The sequence below is a fragment of the Pimephales promelas genome, chromosome 13 (genome assembly GCF_988280905.1).
Source record: "Pimephales promelas chromosome 13, fPimPro1.hap1.1, whole genome shotgun sequence".
NCBI classification, from domain to species: domain Eukaryota; kingdom Metazoa; phylum Chordata; class Actinopteri; order Cypriniformes; family Leuciscidae; genus Pimephales; species Pimephales promelas.
The window spans coordinates 2382025-2401632 of record NC_142781.1 but is presented as its reverse complement, the minus strand read 5'-3'; the positions used below and the strand labels follow the sequence as shown (position 1 = coordinate 2401632).

General features: G+C 40.0%; 1 protein-coding gene across 1 annotated transcript; it reads right to left on the bottom strand.

Moving 5' to 3' along the window:
• Positions 1-4833: 4833 nt before the first annotated feature.
• Positions 4834-17953, bottom strand: tmem244 (transmembrane protein 244). The gene is made up of 5 exons (XM_039664328.2): positions 17737-17953; positions 16220-16296; positions 13705-13830; positions 8975-9019; positions 4834-5081 (listed from the first exon to the last, which is right to left on the bottom strand). The coding sequence occupies exons 1-5, from the start codon at positions 17799-17801 to the stop codon at positions 4984-4986; spliced, it is 411 nt and encodes a 136-aa protein (XP_039520262.2). The 5' UTR covers positions 17802-17953; the 3' UTR covers positions 4834-4983.
• Between the last annotated feature and the right edge of the window lie 1655 nt (positions 17954-19608).

Below are 19608 nucleotides of genomic sequence, written 5' to 3'. Positions count from 1 at the left end.
TAAAATGTAGTTATCAAATTTCATTAACATTATTAAATCCATTAATCTTTACAATGATTTTGACAACCAATTCAATTGTATTTAAAGTCTTCAGCAGAGAAGAAGTCATAGTTATTTAGAACTCACACACCCACTACTGTAAAGAATAAAGTTTAGGTTTATAGGCTATATGTAGATGCATAAAAATTTGTAGGAATAGCTTTGCAGTTTAACTATAGTCCAAGTCAAAACAAGCGTCATTTATTGTTGAAAAAAAAAAGATGCGCACACACACACTTAGACCGTAGTATGTATCCCCGCCCCTTTTCAGTGCTGCGCTCGTTTTGACTTCCGGTCTGTATTTTGAAAGCGATCTTGCAGGTCTGAATGAACTGCTCGTAAAAAATTTCCCGGTCGACATTTGTTAAGACATCTGCTTTACAATGCTTATGATAAACATTACAATGCTCATGATAACTTTTGTTAACTCTACAATAAGTAAATCCACTTCACCAGCTAATGGGCTCTATGCACGGCGTTATTTCCGGTGAAGGATTAAGGATGGTCGATAACTTCCGCCGATCGTAGAGTCCAATGCAATACCGAGAATTTATATTGAATTTTATACTCCATGGTTATAATAAAGAAACGTTAGTCACAAAAACAGATAAAACAGACACCCCTCGTTGTGTTTATGCTTCTTTTTAAAATTATATTAAATAAACATAACTATATATAAAATTACATCTAAACGTATGTACGTTTCGTTTCAAAGACAGGAGGACAGTAAATATTGAAGACTCTGCCATAATCCCGTTTTCCTCTGTTCTCCTCCGCTTAAATCTCCACAACCGGAAATGGACGAGCATCCTTGCGTCAAACGCGGAACTTATGCGTGCATATAGCCCATTACTCCTATACAGCGATAGAAATATACAGAGCGGCCGCGAAACCGGAAGTTCAAAGACAATATTCCAAAGATGACGGTGCCCACGTTTCTCTGAGTCTGGTGCATAAGTTGTATAATCAAAACAATTAAATTTGTTGGGTTTGAACAGCTAAATCAATAGCGTTGAAGATGAAGACGGTTAATGTTGTGTGTTTGTTTGTGGTTAGTTAGTGAGTGATGTTTCTGGTGGTTCATGTGATTCTTGAGTGACATTTGGGAAGAGAAAAATCCAGCAGCATTTTACAGACACAAACGGAAAAGGTACTGGTAATTAACTGACCCCAAAACACAACACCACTCCAAGAGTAATTCAAAATACTGGTAAAAATTCAATAGGGAAAATAAGACACTGCCCTGTTTTTACAGACTTTTCTTAGAGTGCATCGAATACAGATCTAAATAGTTGTGCCACAAACACGTCATTTTCTAAATGATCCCAACGGACTCAAAGAGAATGGAAAAGCCCGATGTACTCACCAGAGCTGCAGGTAACACACCAGCTTGGTGACCATGACCTGGGGCCGGGTCAGAGGGCTGTGTGACCCCCGTACGGCAGCATGTACTGAGCTCGGTCCACACGCACCTCACCTGCTTCCCAACGCCTCCCCTTCTCTCCGCCTAAGCATAATCCCATTAAATGATTAATGAATTTTTGACACCACGAGAGAATCCTCCGACACAGGACGCCGCCAGAAAACCTGACCACAGACTGCATTGTGAGCAGGAATTCTTTGCTGTTTTACTCATCTTTATGCTGAATCAGTCATTTTAGAGCTGCTTGAATGTATTAAGCAGATCAGAAACCCTCTGAAAGACCTGGTCGTCTGTGGTGTCTCTCCATGTTTAAATATTAAATCGGGTGAGATGACCAAAATACACTATATAATGGACACAATTTGGTAAAACTTTCCACCATAACTATCGTGAGGTGGTGCGTGTTCCTGAGGAACTAATAATACTTCATGCACTTAATCCAACCGGATTACAGGATAGCAGCTGTTGAGGATTAGAGCAAACTTTGGGTGTTTCTTAAAACCAAGAATGCAAAGAACGGACTATTGCTAGTTGTTCTTGTTCTTGCGATGAGCACACAGAACGCCGCTGACAGTTAGAGATGATGCGTTCTTGCTGGTATTGCGCAATAAAACTCCCACACAGACGCCATCTGCAGTGCCCAAACATAACGAGGATCATTGACGATAACAGCCAGGCTGCAATGGTCTCTTGACTGTGGGGGAAAACGAGTCTGTGAGCGAACTGGCCGGTTGGCTCGGTAGCTAACTTAAAGGATTAGTTCACTTTTGAAAAAACTTTTGCTGATAATTTACTCACCCCCATGTCATCCAAGATGTCCATGTCTTTCTTTCCTCAGTCGAAAAGAAATTAAGGTTTTTGATGAAAACATTCCAGGATTTTTCTCCATATAATCGACTTCAATGGGAACCAAACGGTTCAAGGTACAAAAGACAGTTAATAACTGTTTCAGATGCAGCTTCAAGTGTCTTTAAACGACACCAGACGATGAATAAGGGTCTTATCATGCGAAACGATCAGTTATTTCAAAGCTTATTCCAAAAATGTAACTTTTCTAAGGACAAATGCTAGCCTTGCTCTATTCTGTGAGGCGCGTTTGTAACGTCACGTAATACGTAATTACGTTCAAAAGGTCACGGGCGACGTAGCCGGAAGTACAGAGTCAGTGTTTACAAGTTGAACGCATAGGTTGAACGTGCAAACCAACTCAAACGGCGTTTACAAAAAAAAAGGAATTAAAAGGTAAAACAACGATGTCGGACGATTTTGATTCTGTACTTCCGGCTACGTCACACCTGTTTTCCTTTGTTCCGGCGGTATCCCGCTCCTCATTTGCAACTATGGTTTCTGGTTAACAAGTCTCCACCTGTTAATTTGAGTTCAATCACCCTGTGTATTTAAGTTCCTCCTTTTTATTCAGGTGTTGTTTGTGTAGACACACTGTTACGTTGCTGAGTTTGCTTTATTTAAGAACCTTTTGTTTGTTTACCTTCTTCAGCTTAACTAACCATGATGATTGTATCATAATGATTATTTAATATTACTGCTATACTTTGAATTTTGACTTGCCTGGGCATCGCATGTTAACGTTAATGTAATATAAAGTAAGGTAAATGTTAAAGCATGGCTAGGCATATTAATTGTTATAGGAACCTCAAAGCATATTTTAATTGTGTATTTTGTGCTACTCCATAATGATGTTCTAGTTGAGGTCCTTTGTAGTGTGGGGACCATTGTAGGATATTAAATCCATTGAATCACCGTAAGTTCAAACTGGTTGAATACTGCCATGATATAATACATATTTCAGTTAAATACCTTCACAGGGTCACATTTGACATTTTTTTTTCCATTTGTCAACATTAGTAAATTAACTATGAACTAACAATTAAGAAGAACCTCTAAAGCTTTAAAAAATAATAATAATAATAATAAAGTGACAGAAAAAAACAGAATGAGATTTTTTTTTCTTCTCGTCTTCCCAGCTTATAGAAAGGCCTCACATGATGTCACTTCCTGAGTGTCACAGTTTTACGAACACTCTTATTTTTTACCCCCCCAAAATTTCCTTATACTCACCTAAAGGATTATTAGGAACACCATAATACTGTGTTTACCCCCTTTTGCATACAGTACTGCCTTAATTCTTCCTGGCATTGATTCAACAAGGTGCTGAAAGCATTCTTTAGAAATGTTGGCCCATATTGATAGGATAGTATTTTGCAGTTGATGGAGATTTGTGGGATGAAGCTCCCGTTCCACCACATCCCAAAGATGCTCTATTGGGTTGAGATGTGGTGACTGTGGGGGCCATTTTAGTACAGTCAACTCATTGACATGTTCAAGAAACCAATTTGAAATGATTCAAGCTTTGTGACATGATGCATTATCCTGCTGGAAGTAGCCATCAGAGGATGGGGACATGGTGGCCATAAAGGGATGGACATGGTCAGAAACAATGCTCAGGTAGGCCGTGGCATTTAAACAATGCCCAATTGGCACTAAGGGGCCTAAAGTGTGCCAAGAAAACATCCCCACACCATTACACCACCACCACCAGCCTGCACAGTGGGAACAAGGCATGATGATCCATGTTCTCATTCTGTTTACGCCAAATTCTGACTCTACCATCTGAAATCGAGACTCATCAGACCAGGCAACATTTTTCCAGTCTTCAACTGTCCAATTTTGGTGAGCTCTTGCAAATTGTAGCTTCTTTTCCCTATTTTTAGTGGAGATGAGTGGTACCCGGTGGGTTCTGCTGTTGTAGCCCATCCGCCTCAAGGTTGTGGCTTCACAAATGCTTTGCTGCAAACCTTGTATTTAACGAGTGGTTATTTCAGTCAAAGTCGCTCTTCTATCAGCTTGAATCAGTCGGCCCATTCTCCTCTGACCTCTCGCATCAACAAGGCGTTTTCGCCCACAGGACTGCCGCATACTGGATGTTTTTCCCTTTTCACAGCATTCTTTGTAAACCCTAGAAATGGTTGTGCATGAAAATCCCAGTAACTGAGCAAATTGTGAAATACTCAGACACCAACAACCATGCCACGCTCAAAATTGCTTCACCTTTCTTTCACATTCTGATATGCAGTTTGGAGTTCAGGAGATCCACAACCCTAAATGCATTGAAGCAACTGCCATGCTATTGGTTGATTAGATAATTGCATTAATGAGAAATTGGTGTTCCTAATAATCCTTTAGGTGAGTGTAAATATAAATGTGCATGTAAGCAAGCACAGACACAATTATATTACTAGCATTGGAGTCAAAATCAAATCCATTGGATTATTGTGGGACTTTGTAACAGAAAGATTTCACCACAGCATGTTAGAAAGGCCACCAAAACAACATGGTTTACTGGAATTATTTTATCAGCATAAGAAGTTTCAAAACAAATCCATATGGCAAAATATTGAGTAGGAATAACAAAACCATTTCAAACTACACCATGATGTAAAAAAAAAGTTAAAACGGTACAAAACTGAGAGTATCGATCCCTGTACATATTTCTCAATGTCTCAGAAATTCTGAAGATCTGCAGGATGTACAAAATTATTTCTGAAGAGTCGGTAAGCCATGAGTTGCCCTCCAAAAATCATCATCAGTAACCCAGAGCCTAAAGGAGAGAAGACAGACGTACACTTATCATCCCATTACGTACAAGATGAGTGATTTCACAAAAACGTCTCGGTTACGTATGTAACCCTCGTTCCCTGACTAGGGAACAGACACGTTACGTCGAATGATGACACAATGGGGTTTCGCTTAGAAAGTCTATCAACTTCGAGTATTACAAAATGGGGCAATGGCAAAGAAATACACATATGACCCAGGAGGGGCTGCATATGGAGAAACACTGGGGTGTCCAGTAGGGCAGTCAATATTCCTCTATAATACTATTCTAATTCCATTCCATATTTTATGTAATATTCGAATAATATTTGAATATTAAATGCTCAAATTTATCCTATTATTAATATTTACGACATTACACATTCTTATTGATCGTCAATGCCACTATAGCTTGTGGTTGTTGTTACACGTTCTGCCCACTAGAGGGACATCTAACATTACTACAATAAACATTTAGATCGCTTTCTTATTAACAATAAAAAAGCAGAACAAACGCGTGTCCATCGAAATTAACTACCAGCTATACAGCGTGCTAACCTCGAAAATACAGCTGTATTCTAATAATAACTTAGCTCAACTTATTAGATAGACTCCTTGCATGCTGGCTAATAACTTTTTTAAAGCTGGTTCTCCGACATTGACAGCGCTGTGTTGGACTGATTTGTGCAGTCGTGTTTCAAAGGGCAACATGATCAAGACTTTTGCGTCAACATACACACCACTTTCAAGTCAAGTGGCATGTTATCTATACGCATTTTGAGTCATTTCGTGAGATCAGTCTGCAAAGGGAGAGAGAGCGCTGCAAAGGGAGACTGGCTTTCGCGCGGCACTCGCAAGGTCTCGTTCTCTCCCTCTCTGCCATGTACGCGCCGCAGTATGTTCTTTCTCGCTCTAGATTTCAGGAGATTTTAACTAATTTGCGGGCATCAGGGAGACGCTATCAATATGCGGGAGACTCCCGGATCTTCCCGGATGTCTGTATGGGAAACCCTGATGATAGCCTAACAGCTCGGATAACGTGCACAATTGTGTTACGATTCAAAAACTTTATTGTTCACTAGACGAAACAAAAGCATTTCATTTTCAAATGCGTGTAAGCCGCGAGAAAGATTGCATATATAGATATATATTTTTTAAATATATATAAAAGCAATATTCGAATAGTAACTTCAGCTTTCGAATAGTATTGGTTTTTTAAATATTCAAATTATATTTGAATTTCGGAATTCGTTCCAACAGCCCTAGTGTCCAGCCCGCAGGGTGGAATGTTTCAACCCCAGGAGTGGCAAGGTGGCGTGCCAAGGGAAAGACACATGCTCGGAGAGGCTTACAGTGGAAATACACATGTGGGGGTCACCAGTGGGGAACCAAGCACATGGAGGCTCCTAACCAACGCGAAAGCTGCCGCAGGCATAGACTCTGGCATTGATGTCAACATTGCTGCTGGTTGAAGCGAGCACATTGAAGGACACTGGCTCCACTTGGAGATTGTAGAATCTGGTGAATGTGTTGGGTGTCGCCCAGCCTGCAGCTCTGCAGATATCTGTTAGCAAGGTGCCATGCGCTAGAGCCCAAGAGGAAGTCACACTTTGGGAGGAGTGGGCTTTTGCACCAAGGGGGCACAGTTGACCTTGCTGATGGTGTGCCAAAGCAATGGCGTCCACTATCCAGAGAGACAACATTTGCTTTGAGAGAGCTTTCCACCATAACAGACAAAGAGCTGGTCTGAGGTCCTGAAACACTGCGTTCTGTCTATGTAAGCACAGAGGTTGCGTACTGGACAGAGCAGTGCTAAGGCTGGGTCTGCCTCCTCCAGGGGCAGCACTTGTAGGTTCACCACCTGATTTCGAAAGGGAGTGGTGGGAATCTTGGGCACATATCCAGGCCAGGATCTCAGGATCACGTGAGAATGGGCCGGCCCGAATTCCACGCACCCATCTTGCAGGAAGAAAAGCACGACACTGACGAGGCATTTTCTAGGGTCTTCTCGGTGAGAAGAGCACCAGTTGACGTAGAGGTACCACTCCAACACGTAGGCATGTCTCATGGACAATGATCTATGAAGTGATGATAGCCCCCACTGCTGGTGATAGGGCACTCAAACCTGCCTTGTCTTGTCCAGGAGCCACACGTGGAGGTTCCAAAGATCGGGACAAGGGTGCCATAGGGTGCCCGTCTCTGAGAAAGGAGGTCCTTCCTCAGAGGAATTGGCCAGAGAAGTGCTGTCGCGAGAAGTACAAGTTTGAAGAACCAGGTCCGGTTGGGCCAATGGGGCGCAACCAATATGACCTGCTCCTTGTTTTCCCTGATCTTGCACAGGGGCTGTGCCGGGTCTGTGCAAGAAGGCTCACTGGGGGAAACGCATACTTGTGGAGGCCCCGGGGCTAGCTGTGCGCCAATGAGTCCGTGCCCAGGGAGTAAACAGGTCGCAATGGGACGAGTCATGGGAGGCAAACACATCTAACTGTGCGTCCCCGAACTGATCCCAAATCAGCTGAACCAGCTTGGGATGGAGTCGCCCTTCTCCAGGAAGAGTCTGAGAAAGCTTGGTGGGTGCACAACTCAGGGTTCACGGAATATAATGGCCCGAAGCGACCTCAGATGCTTCTGACTCCATAAGAGGAGGTGGCAGGCGAGTTGCGACATACGGCAGGAACATAGACCACCTAGTCAGTAGATGTACGCTACTGTCATGTTATTGTCTGATCGGACTAGTACGTGCTTGTTCTTGAGCAACGCATGGAAGCAGTGCAGAGCGAGACATACTGCCAGCAACTCGAGGCAATCGACATGCCAAAAGGTGCAGGGCTCCTGTCCAGGAGCTGTTGCCAGGTCTGTCGAGACAACAACATGCCTGGAAACTCGTTCCAACCGCACTCTTGCCCTCGAACTGTCTAAGGCAAGTCAGCAGTGATTGCGCGCATGCACCTTGTGGAGCATGCGGTCACCTTCATCACTCGTAGAGCAAGGTCGGTGGCGGCAGGCAGCTCGTGGATGAGCCCTGAATCAGCCCTACCCTTGTGCATGTCATTAAGCACCCTGAAGGATAGTAGTAACGTGCAGTGAGGTTGCAGCCTGCCTCGCAGCTCTATAGTTCTTTGCCACCAACTCCCACAATCTCATGACCTATTCCTGCACATCCAGAAAGGATTTGGGTTCGCCTCCCCAAACATGCTCGGGACATTGCAGAGTGTTCCACACAAGCCTGATACTCACGACGGGAGAACGTGATGCATCCATGAATGCTGTCTGAGCGTTATCGAAGCCCAAACACGTCAAAATAGCGTTCGAGCCCATCAGCTGACTCTATTAGACTACTGCACTCAGAAATACACGGGCAGATCATCTTTAAAAAGACGTGTCACGTGCACACTCTTTTTGTAATAGAAAAGCTTGTAGCAGTAAGGAAACGCCATCACACCAACACTGACTGGAAGCTACTTGTGTAGAAGATTCTCGAAGATACACTCTAAAAAATGCTGGGTTGTTTTAACCCAATTTTGGGTAAAATATGGACGAACCCAGCCAATTGGGTTAAAAATATAATTTAAAAATGTAACCCAATGGCTGGGTTTGTCCATATTTTACCCAAAATTGGGTTAAAACAACCCAGCATTTTTTAGAGTGAGAGAATAGGCTGCAGGAGTGAAGAGAACTTCTTGGCTCCTCAGCAAGTAACATTTCTGCATTTGGCCAGCGTACTTCTTTATATACCCACGAGGTGGAGTGGAGTCACGCTATGCAAAATCGCAGACCCATGGCATTTCTTTACCATTGGCTCGTTTTGTAATACTCAAAGTTGATAGGCTCTCTAAGCGAAACCCCATTTTGTCGTCATTCAACTCGAAGTGACTGCGAAAAGGGAACAGAAGTTACCGAGAGCAATCCACCAGTGCTCTGTTGAGGGAAAATCAGCCATAACTGAAACAAAAAATGACAGACAAAACAGGTAGACAATTAGTCATCAAGTACTTTCAAACATACATTTACAGTGGATATAAAAAGTCTACACCTGTTAAAACGGTTGGTTTTAATGATGTAAACAAGGAAACAAAGATAATCATATCAGAATATCATGGTTGATTTAGCTGTGCTGATGTTAATTCTGAACACACTATGCGATTATAAAGGGTGTGAACACTTATGCCTTTAATTTTGATCTTTTTTTCTCTGAAATCACTTTTTCAGTTGGATTGGTTGACATTTTCAAATGTGCAAAAGTTCTGGAAAGATTGAAAGTAGTTGAGAAAAGCCTAGAAAAATGTACATCATTTTGCAATCATATTGCGTCGTTGGGCTTAGACTTGGTAGTTTTATTGGTCATAATAACGCAATGAAACATGCCAAATTGTGCAGAACATAATTTTTGGCCAGACTGAGCATGAAAAAAACAGAGAGCCAAATAAATATTAATAACTACTGATGAATGTCAGCTTTTTGTTTTTCTTTGCATAGAAAAATATTTCCTGTAGCTTGCAAAAATAATGTTGTAATATTTAAAAAAAAAGATCAATTATTTTTTCTCATATTTTGATGGTTGTATCAAACTTATATCCAAATATGGCAAATAATATATCCTGTGGACATCATCTTTGGGAACTACTGTAGATCAGTGTTTGCTGAAAAAGCTCTCAAATAAAGATAATTCAAAGAGATCTGCGTACATTATTATGCCATACAAATAAAGCGTTGAGTAGAAAAAAGTCTGTAGAAGCCCTTATATGTTTTGCCTGGTCACTGACCACCTTCACACCACAGTAATCGTTTCATTTAGTTTATACACGTTTATGCACATGTGAATACAGCGTCTCTGTTCTTCAGTGTCTCAGTAAGTGTGCTTTAGTGAGGTGTGTGAAGCTGCTACTTCAAACTTGATTATAGAAATATGTATTACAGAAATTAAACAGCTACAGGCCAGGGTCACACTTCTACGGAGGCGTATTGCATTCACTTGAAGAAAAAAAAAATGTACTCTGTTTTTCTGAATTAACAAATTAATTATTCATGAGAAAAAAATTTTTGCTCTGCTTTTCTGAATTAACGAGTTAATTTTTCATGAGAAAAAAAAGTTTTTGCTCTGTTTTTCTGAATTAATGAGTTAATTTTTCATGAGAAAAAAAATTTGCTCTGTTTTTCTGAATTAATGAGTTAATTTTTCATGAGAAAAAAGTTTTTGCTCTGTTTTTCTGAATTAATGAGTTAAATTTTCATGAGAAAAAAAAGTTTTTGCTCTGTTTTTCTGAATTAATGAGTTAATTTTTCATGAGAAAAAAAATTTGCTCTGTTTTTCTGAATTAATGAGTTAATTTTTCATGAGAAAAAAGTTTTTGCTCTGTTTTTCTGAATTAATGAGTTAAATTTTCATGAGAAAATTTATTTTTGCTGTTTTTCTAAATTAACTCATTAATTCAAAAAAACAGAGCAAAAAAAAAAAATTCCATTAAAAATTAACTCATTAATTCAGAAAAACAGAGCAAAAAAAATTTTCTCATGAAAAATTAACTCGTTAATTCAGAAAAACAGAGCAAAATTTTTTTTCTCATGAAAAATTAACTCATTAATTCAGAGCAATTTTTTTTAATGAAAAATTAACTCGTTAATTCAGAAGAACAGAGCAAATTTTTTTTTCTCATGAAAAATTAACTCATTAATTCAGAAAAACAGAGCAAAAAAAATTTTTCTCATGAAAAATTAACTCGTTAATTCAGAAAAACAGAGCAAAATTTTTTTTTTCATGAAAAATTAACTCATTAATTCAGAGCAATTTTTTTTCTCATGAAAAATTAACTCGTTAATTCAGAAAAACAGAGTAGATTTTTTTTCTTCAAGTGAATGCAATATGCCTCCGTACACTTCATTGTATCTGCCTTGGTAAACATACTTTTTCACTAAGCTTATGTCATTTTCCAGAATGACAGCTCACAGATTAAAAGAAAAAGACATAATTCCGTGTATTCACCTATCTAATTCATTCAAGCACCAGTACAGCAGATTTATAGTCTACAGTGAAAAGAGCCGAAAGCTGTTTTACAGTCGTCTGTGGCTGGCTGTGTGTTGTGTGGGTGAAGATGTTTTCCACTAATAGATGTTATTCAGGCTCTCAAACTCATCATGTACTCTGGTGAATGCAGCACTGACTCATCAGTATTTAGCTCATGTGTTAGGGATGTTCACAAAAAAAATCTACATTTGTATCAACATTTTAAGGTCAAAGGCACTGAAGGAGAAAATGGTGACAGTTGCTATAGCTTTTTAGTTCTCTTTGTTTACTTGAATTATTTCTTGCCGTTCAATGCACCTGAACCCCAAACCTGCTGAATTTATTGGATCTACGCATTAGTTTAATTACAATCGTGACCAGTGGGTGTAACACATTACAAGTAGCTAAAGTTACATAATCAGATTACTATTTTCAAGAACTAAAGTAAATAGTAAACACATTACTTATAAATTCACTACCGACAAAATGTCTTTGCTGTTGGCCTTCAACGATCCAACTTAACCATACTAATAAGCAAAAATCACCTCAGATAAACATCACTTCTGTGTTTCTTTTTTTTCTGTTTGGCTAAACTTTCTTCTTCTTCGGTCCAGAACAGTAGTGCAGCTGTTTGTTTGAGCGGCGCCCTCTACTGAATAGGCTTGAATTTGCATTTCTTTTAGCCTGAGGCTTATGGGCTCTATGCACGGCGGTATTTCCGGTGAAGGTGTAAGGATGCTCGATAACTTCCGCCGATCGTAGAGTCCAATGCAATACCGAGAATTGATATTGAATTTTATACTCCATACTAAAGAAACGTTAGTCACAAAAACAGACTAAACAGACACCCCTCATTGTGTTTACGCTTCTTTTTCAAATTATATTAAATAAACATAACTATATATAAAATTGCATCTAAACGTATGAAAGTTTCGTTTCAAAGACAGGAGGACAGTAAATTTTGACGACTTTGCCATAATCTCGCTTTTCTTGGTTTTCCTCCGCTTTAATCTCCCCAACCGGAAACTGAAGAGCATCCTTGCGTCAAATGCGGAACTTATGCGTGCATATAGCCCATTCATTTAAGCCTGAAACTGAACGCTACCGGCTGTTCGAAAAGGGGGAGGAGCCATTCGATATGTCCCGCCTTTGCTTCCTATTTAACAAAAGGGTATTGACAGATCCCCATAACGCCATTATCCAACGGAAAAAAAGCCTTCACAACGCTGTTTGTATTACACCAACTTATCACCAATTTCGAAGATATAGCCAAATGTTTTTTTCGCGCTAAATCGCAACGCTACACAAACCGTAAGACGAAACCCAGCAAGTTTGGTATCGTTGGACTCGGCAACAATTCAGGAAAAGATGACTCCCCTGAAAATAAGACGACCACGACCAAAGTTATAAACATATGAAAAAAAATTCACCACTAGGTGGCGCTGTTTCGAAACTTCTCAGGCTCCTTCAGGCCATCGTACTGATGACCCATACAAAGTTTCGAAACAATTCGTTCATGCATTCAGAAAATACAGCATTTTAGCACATAATTCAAAATGGCCGACAGACAAAATGGCCGATATGGGAAAATTTATGATTTTTGGACAAACTGACCAAATTTTTCATATCTCCGGACCAGTAGGTGGTGCTGTGCCAAAACACTGCATGTAAACTCAGGTCATGCTTATGATGACATGTACCAAGTTTGGTCTGAATATGATAAACCGTTGCGAAGATACAGCCTTACGACTGTTTTTGCAGGCGCTATATAAAATTTGTTTGTGGTTTTATCGAAAACGGTTAAGCGAATCAACTTGAATTTGATCAGTTTTTGTTGCCATTGTCTGTAGATGATCTGATTCAATTTTCGTGCAAATCGGACAAACCGTCTAGGACGAGTTCGCAAATGTAGCTTTTTCAGGAAGTTCAAAATGGCGGTCATATTTTCATGACGTAAAATGACTTCATAGGATGCAATCGAACCGTCATGAGCTCAGGAATCAGAAGAAAAAAGATTTTGTTGTTTTTTGAAAAAAAAGATTTTGAAAAAAAAAATTGTTGATTGGCCTTATGGTTCAAAAGTTATTAGCAAAATAAAAGTGAAACTTTTGGTGGTGGCGCTAGAGGGAATGACTTAGAAACACCAAAATTGGTGTATTTAATGTTGGGACTGTCCTCTATCAGAATGTCAAACCAAAACAACTTTCCTGCAATCGGTTCTATGGGCTGCCATAGACTCCTATGGCGGGAGAATAATAATAACAACGGTAACAGATACAAGAGGTGCCCCTAATTACATATATCGACCTTCAGCCACACAATATATCGGCATCTGCAAAATTTGTCAACCACTAGGTAATAAGTTAATATCAAGTTCAGTTTTTGTTTTGTTTGTTTTCTATCATGGAATAAAACTGCACATGTGTTCACATGCTTGAATCACCATCAGTGGATTCCCGTTACACTGAGAGACTAAATTCAACTATTTTCTGTGGATGTTGACAGCATTTTACTGCTTGGCTCGTTTTGAACCCATAATATCAGGCATTCAGGTTAACTTGTCCAATTGACTTGACCAAATATGCTTAATCTCCAGTCAGTCTTCAATGTGTTTAGATGCTCTCACCGGCTATGGTCAGTCCAACGTGCAGCAGTGTGACAGTGATGGCGTAGTCCCACACACATTCCTCCACGATCCACGCGAATATCAGACCTCCCAGAACGTACGTCACCTCTGTGGAGATCACACTCACTGCACAACAAACACACACACACACATGTCTGAAAGACAACTGTTTTATTATGCACAAAACATAAGAACATCTCTAATCAGTGAAGATCATTTGAGATCAGCACATCAGAACTTACCAAGAGCCAATTTATGTGTGAAATAAGTGTTAATTTCACATATTGTTAATTGTTACCATCACTGTGTTTACTCTCAGCAACTGCCTTCCCTCTGGTCATTTTGATCCGAAACGAAAATTTTCAAAACTTTTAAAGGGGTCTTCTAATGCCCTTTTCAAAAGATGTAAAATAAGTTTCTGATGTCCCCGTGGTGTGTATGTGAAGTTTTAGCTCGAAATACCCCACAGATATTTTTATAGCATGTTAAAATTGTCACTTTTTTAGGGTAAGCAAAAACGCACAGTTTATGTGTGTGTCCTTGCAAATGAGCTGCTGCTCCGTGTGTGCTGTGTATGATAGCAGCTTCGATTAGACAGACACTGAAGAAGTGACAACATGTTCAAGCAACTGGACGTCTCTGAATGGTTAGTTGATGAATATGTTGCTGATGTAGCTTAGCCAGCTTCAAGTCATTGATTAGCATATTCTGTCATGATAATCTATACTCAAAATCACGTTCCTGGGGGTGGGGTTTATGTAAATTTTAGGGTTAGTGATGTCACTAACCTGTTTAGTAACTTGTAGTCCCTACCAGCCGTTTGTTGTAGTCCTTAAAGTCCCTGTGAACCAGAAGTTGCAAACGACTTTTCTCCAGTGCTGTGACGTATTTCCGAGAGAAACGGAATACTAAATGAGGCGAAATAGTGGGCGTGGCTTTTTTTCCAACTAGCACCTGATTGGATCTAGAAAAATGGGTGTTTCATTCTGAAATGGAGGATGACGCAAGTTTACACACGCTGTCAATCAATGCTCGCTCGGCGCTCGCAAACACACAGCAGCTGTCAGTTGGAGGGGCGTGGTTATGGATGTTAAAGGAGACACCCAAACCGTAAAGCCTACGTCATCGGGCAAGGTCCTCCAATGCAGAGGGGAGGGGCATTTTCAAAATTTGATTAAAGTTTACGAAGCCAACACATTTTTTTGTGTGGATCGACTTGCAATTGTTTACCACAAAACAATCTATTTAGGCAAACAAAGTAAGTATGATCGATTTTGATTTCATGGGGACTTTAAAATGTGATTTCTATAAAAAAAAGTCTCCCTTTGCTTTGAACTTTAAGCGTCGTAACTTTGCAGATGTTTTTTATGCTCAAACAGCAACATTACACACTAACTATAGTTAAAAAAGTAAAATCATAATCGACCACCCCTTTAAAAAAATTGAGTGTACCCCTAAATGCATTGAAGCAACTGCCATGTAATTGGTTGATTAGATAATTGCATTAATGAGAAATTGAACAGGTGTTCCTGATAGTCCACTTTTAGACACGCACTTGCGAACTTCCCTAAGCACTTCCCCTTGGGAGAATCCCTGCCGCCATTTTGAAGTGCGTTCCACTTCGTGAAGTGAATGAGGGAAGTTTATATGGACAGTTCCCTCGATTTAGACCTAGGGAGCGAGTCTACTTCATATGTACACTTCAGGCTATCTATATATCCCACAATGCAGTACGATTGTGACGTAACAAAAGATCGTCTAATCATCACGATCATGATTATATTAATTATAATTGATTTATTTATTTTAAAATAACCCAAACACACCTATATACATGTGGATGCTGCATTAAAAAAATTCGTAAAGGGGAAAATAGTCAATAATAAATCAACTCATAGCTGATTCAAAGTGATCAAGGGCTTAGGACGTTCCAGTTCAGCTCATTGCGGTTTCCGCCAGTAGTCGGCACTCGTGCAGCGTAAGCAATGACGTACATCCGAGTGAACGAGATGGAGGGAAGTTAGCGAGTGAAGGGCATGGCAATTTTGGACTGGAACGCAGCATTGGGGTGATTTTGACCTGTGAGTGTTGAAAGTTCGTATCTATAGCACGAATGTCATTTCTCGTGTCATTTATATGCCAAAAACAGTTTTTGCGTGTATATGGCACGTGTTTTTCGCGTGCATATGATATGCCTACGCATTTTTTGGCGTATAATACGCACGAACTCCCCACCCCCCTCCCCCCTAAACCTAACCCAGGGTTTTTTAGTGCGTACCATATAGACGCAAAAACCGTTTTTGCCGTATAAATGCCACGAGAAATGACATTCGTGGTATAGATACGCATTTTCATGAGCCTGTGTTGGAATGGGAGGATGAGGGTTAAACAGCCTTCAACTGCAGATCATAATGCAGAGTTTGTGTGACTGCAAGTGTCAGTCTCGAGCCAGTGTTCAGTCAACTAAAACCTTACACAACATGAAGTATCCACTGTATATCTGAACCAAGCCTACCTAAGTATTTTGGATTTTGCCATGATGGTTGAGTGGTGTAGTCGAAAGGTGCCAACAAGCTGTCAACTTCGTCGACCCTGATTACAACAAACAAAACAACAACAAATAAACAAACACAAAGCTTGATTTATTTCTGTAATATTAGTTCAGATCAAGAATGTGATGTTATAATGCTAATAGTTTTTACTACTGTAAATAAGTTTATTGTAGCTAAAATAACAACAACACATGGATTAAGAGAGTAGAATCCAATTTGTATCAAAAACTGATCCTGCTTTCTTCTAATTTTGCATGGATAACAAAATGTTGAATGCCGGCACCTCCTTTATAAGACGTGTGTGTAATGATCCAAAATGTGAACAGACAACAATTCACAAAATTTATGTTCCTGATGTTCCTAAATGCAACTTTTTAATTCCACAGAACACCAACAAATATGGTACAAACTTTATGGATTATTTTTATTATTGTTATATATGAGCTCAAAAGATTAGTACGCATTTCCACGAAAGAACATTTCTACGTCAGTTTCTGGTGATGTTGGATGAAATCAAATCCAATCGTACATGCATTTCATAAACGAGGCCATTTAGAAGGAGATGTTCTATATGGAACCATAAAGGGTTCTGTCAGGCGCTTCGTAAACCTTCCCATCATATGATCATTTTATAGATTTAGCTTAGTTTCATTCTAATTCATTTTTAATTCTAATTCAATTGTATTCATTAAACGGCTTGTAAAGAAACTTTATCACTATTCAAAATTTAAATAGCACATTAAACACGAAGGTTTTATGCAATAATTTAAGACATTTCTCCTTATATAGAACCTTTTAGTCAATAACCCTAGAGTTCTATATAGAACACCACGGAACCTTCCATTCTAAGAGTGCAGATGTTAACCCCACACAAACTGACAAAAACCGTCCAAACCTTTAAATGTTTTAAATATAACATGAACCGCATAGAAATCAGCCCAACAATAGACCTTATTCAGAGCAGCGCCATGACAGGTATGAAAGTGAGGCTGTGAGGGATAGACTTACCGTGTTTCCAATGGCATCCGCTGTAAAAAGCTGAATAAAGCGGCTAGATTACTTACAATTTTCCACAATTTTATTTTTTTAAAGATATTTTTTCAGTGTTTCATGAGCAGAACAATCCGAAAACACATTAAATAACAGTACAGCCCATTGAAGAGATGCAAGTCTATCCCTCACAGCCTCGCTTTCATTCTCATTAAAAATTAAAGATGGCGCTGCCGTGAATAAGGCATATACGCTAGCTAAACTAATTAATAACACGATATTCATGGGTTGAATATGAAAACTGATTTAGTGAATGCATAAAGAGCACCAGGAGTGATTTACATAAAACAATCTCTGGGACTAATATCACAAAGTGCTACGATCCACTGACGTAGACTGTTTTTTTTCTCTATACAGGAAGTCACATCACCACATATAAAGCAGAGAGAGAGAGAGGGGAAGTGGTGCCGCTCGGTGTGGAGAATCTCACCTGAGAATGCCGATGCAGAGACTGACCACAATATAGTACACCGAGTAGAAGCACACCATACACATCAGCAGGTTTTGAAGAACAGCCTGACAACAAACACACAACACAGCTGTTTGCCTGCTGGGAAAGTTACTCCTAGTTTTATCAATTATTGTTTTTGCAGTGTCTAATCAAACATGTACAATTGTTTATGAGCCTGAATTATTTCCTCTATCAAATGTTGCCTGTGTTTTAGTCAATCAATCAATCCGTCAATCACAGAAGAGCTTGAGTAAGAGTCGTCTGGAAGCATATGCGGCACTATAGGCTATGTAAACTGCTACAGGGGCTCAAACTTTACCCAGGTGTCCTGGATCTTGCTGTTGATTGGCAGCTGGCCATGGCGTCTGATCAGAGAGGTCCCACAGCACCGGCAACAGTAGTCCAACAACATGAATGGCCGGCGATTCTTTGATGGACGCTAGCACTAGCACAACACTGAATCTGTGCATCTGTCATGGCTGCTCTTAATGAGATTAGCAACACTCCCGTAAATCTGTTGAGGATAAAGCCCAGTGACAGGCCTGGTCTACGCTAACTAATCACACACACACACACTCACAATACCCCTCGTTCAGTAAGGATGGGCTACCTCACATTAGCACACCTGCTAACAATACTTTGCTCTAGCATTGCTAATGGTGCAGATTTCAGAAACAATTGGTCTCAAACCAAAGTATACCAAATGTATTCTCAGTTTATTCCTGTGTTCACTTAAAGGTTGTATCAGCGATTTCAGGCCCAAACAATAAATATCACATTCATCTAATCTTTCCTAGCGATCCGTTAGCTGCCCGCCCCATAAGCAGGCTGTCAAAAATCACTTCTCTGTAGGGAAGCCAAGGCTCTGAGATCTGCACACAAAAACAAATGGGAACAACCACCACTCAAAACCAAAATAAACAGTGTTCAAACCAATTACGACAGGGCCGCGAAGTCGGAGCTGAAGAATAAGCCAGTGTCTATCAACACAATGCTATTCCAGATACACCAGATACATTCAACATGGAAGAGGCAATCCCGAAGAAGAGGAGGAGGAGGATTAGGGCTAGGGAATAGCGTTATTTTTCATCAAAGAAACGAATAATAATCAGGTAGGCTTTTGAACGGTGCAGAGAACTCAAAGAATTGAACTTTTTTTAAATTGGAGGCCGAGGTTGTGTAACGGAGGCCAGCTAGTAGTTGCTGTGCTAGTAAACCTCACTCCCCTGATCTCAATAGGCACTCTAGCGACAGACGTTAGGGGCTGTAGTCTTTAGTAGGGTTGGGTTCAGTTCAGTTCAGTTCAGTTTATTGTCATTGTTATCCAAAGGACAGCAACGAAATTGTGTTCGGAGCATACAACAACCGTACATGATATTTTAAAGTGCACTAATAAATAAATAATAATAAATATCCCCTGTGTAAACATGGCCCATCAAAGTATATATAATAATAGTAGCAGCAAAACGGTTTACAAAACAAGAGACAACCAGAAACAGAGAATATGATCAGAGGTGGGTATGGATGAGGTTAATGCAGCAATGCAAAGTCCAGTTCACAGATATTCCACAGAGTATGATTTACTGTCCACGGGAGGGGGGGGGAGGAGGGGGGGGGGGCGTGAGGAAATATCATCGTTAAGCAGGATGGATATGGTTATGGTTAATGCAGCACTGCAAAGTCCAGTTCACAGTTATTTTATACTGAGATATTGTTTACTGTCCATTGGAGGGAGGGGGGTGGGTGGGGGGTTGTAGGGAGATAGAGGGAAGGACATCATTAAGCAGCCTTACTGCGTAAGGATACAGGCTGTTAGCCAGTCTGGATTTTCTGGCACCAATAGACCTGTAC

Coding starts and splice junctions, on each gene's coding strand:
- tmem244 (XM_039664328.2), bottom strand. CDS start 17,801: ATGTGTATGGTGTGCTTCTACTCGGTGTACTATATTGTGGTCAGTCTC. Junction 16,297..17,736: donor CTCTGCATCGGCATTCTCAG/GTGAGATTCTCC, acceptor TGTTGTAATCAG/GGTCGACGAAGTTGACAGCT. Junction 13,831..16,219: donor GCAAAATCCAAAATACTTAG/GTAGGCTTGGTT, acceptor TTTGTTGTGCAG/TGAGTGTGATCTCCACAGAG.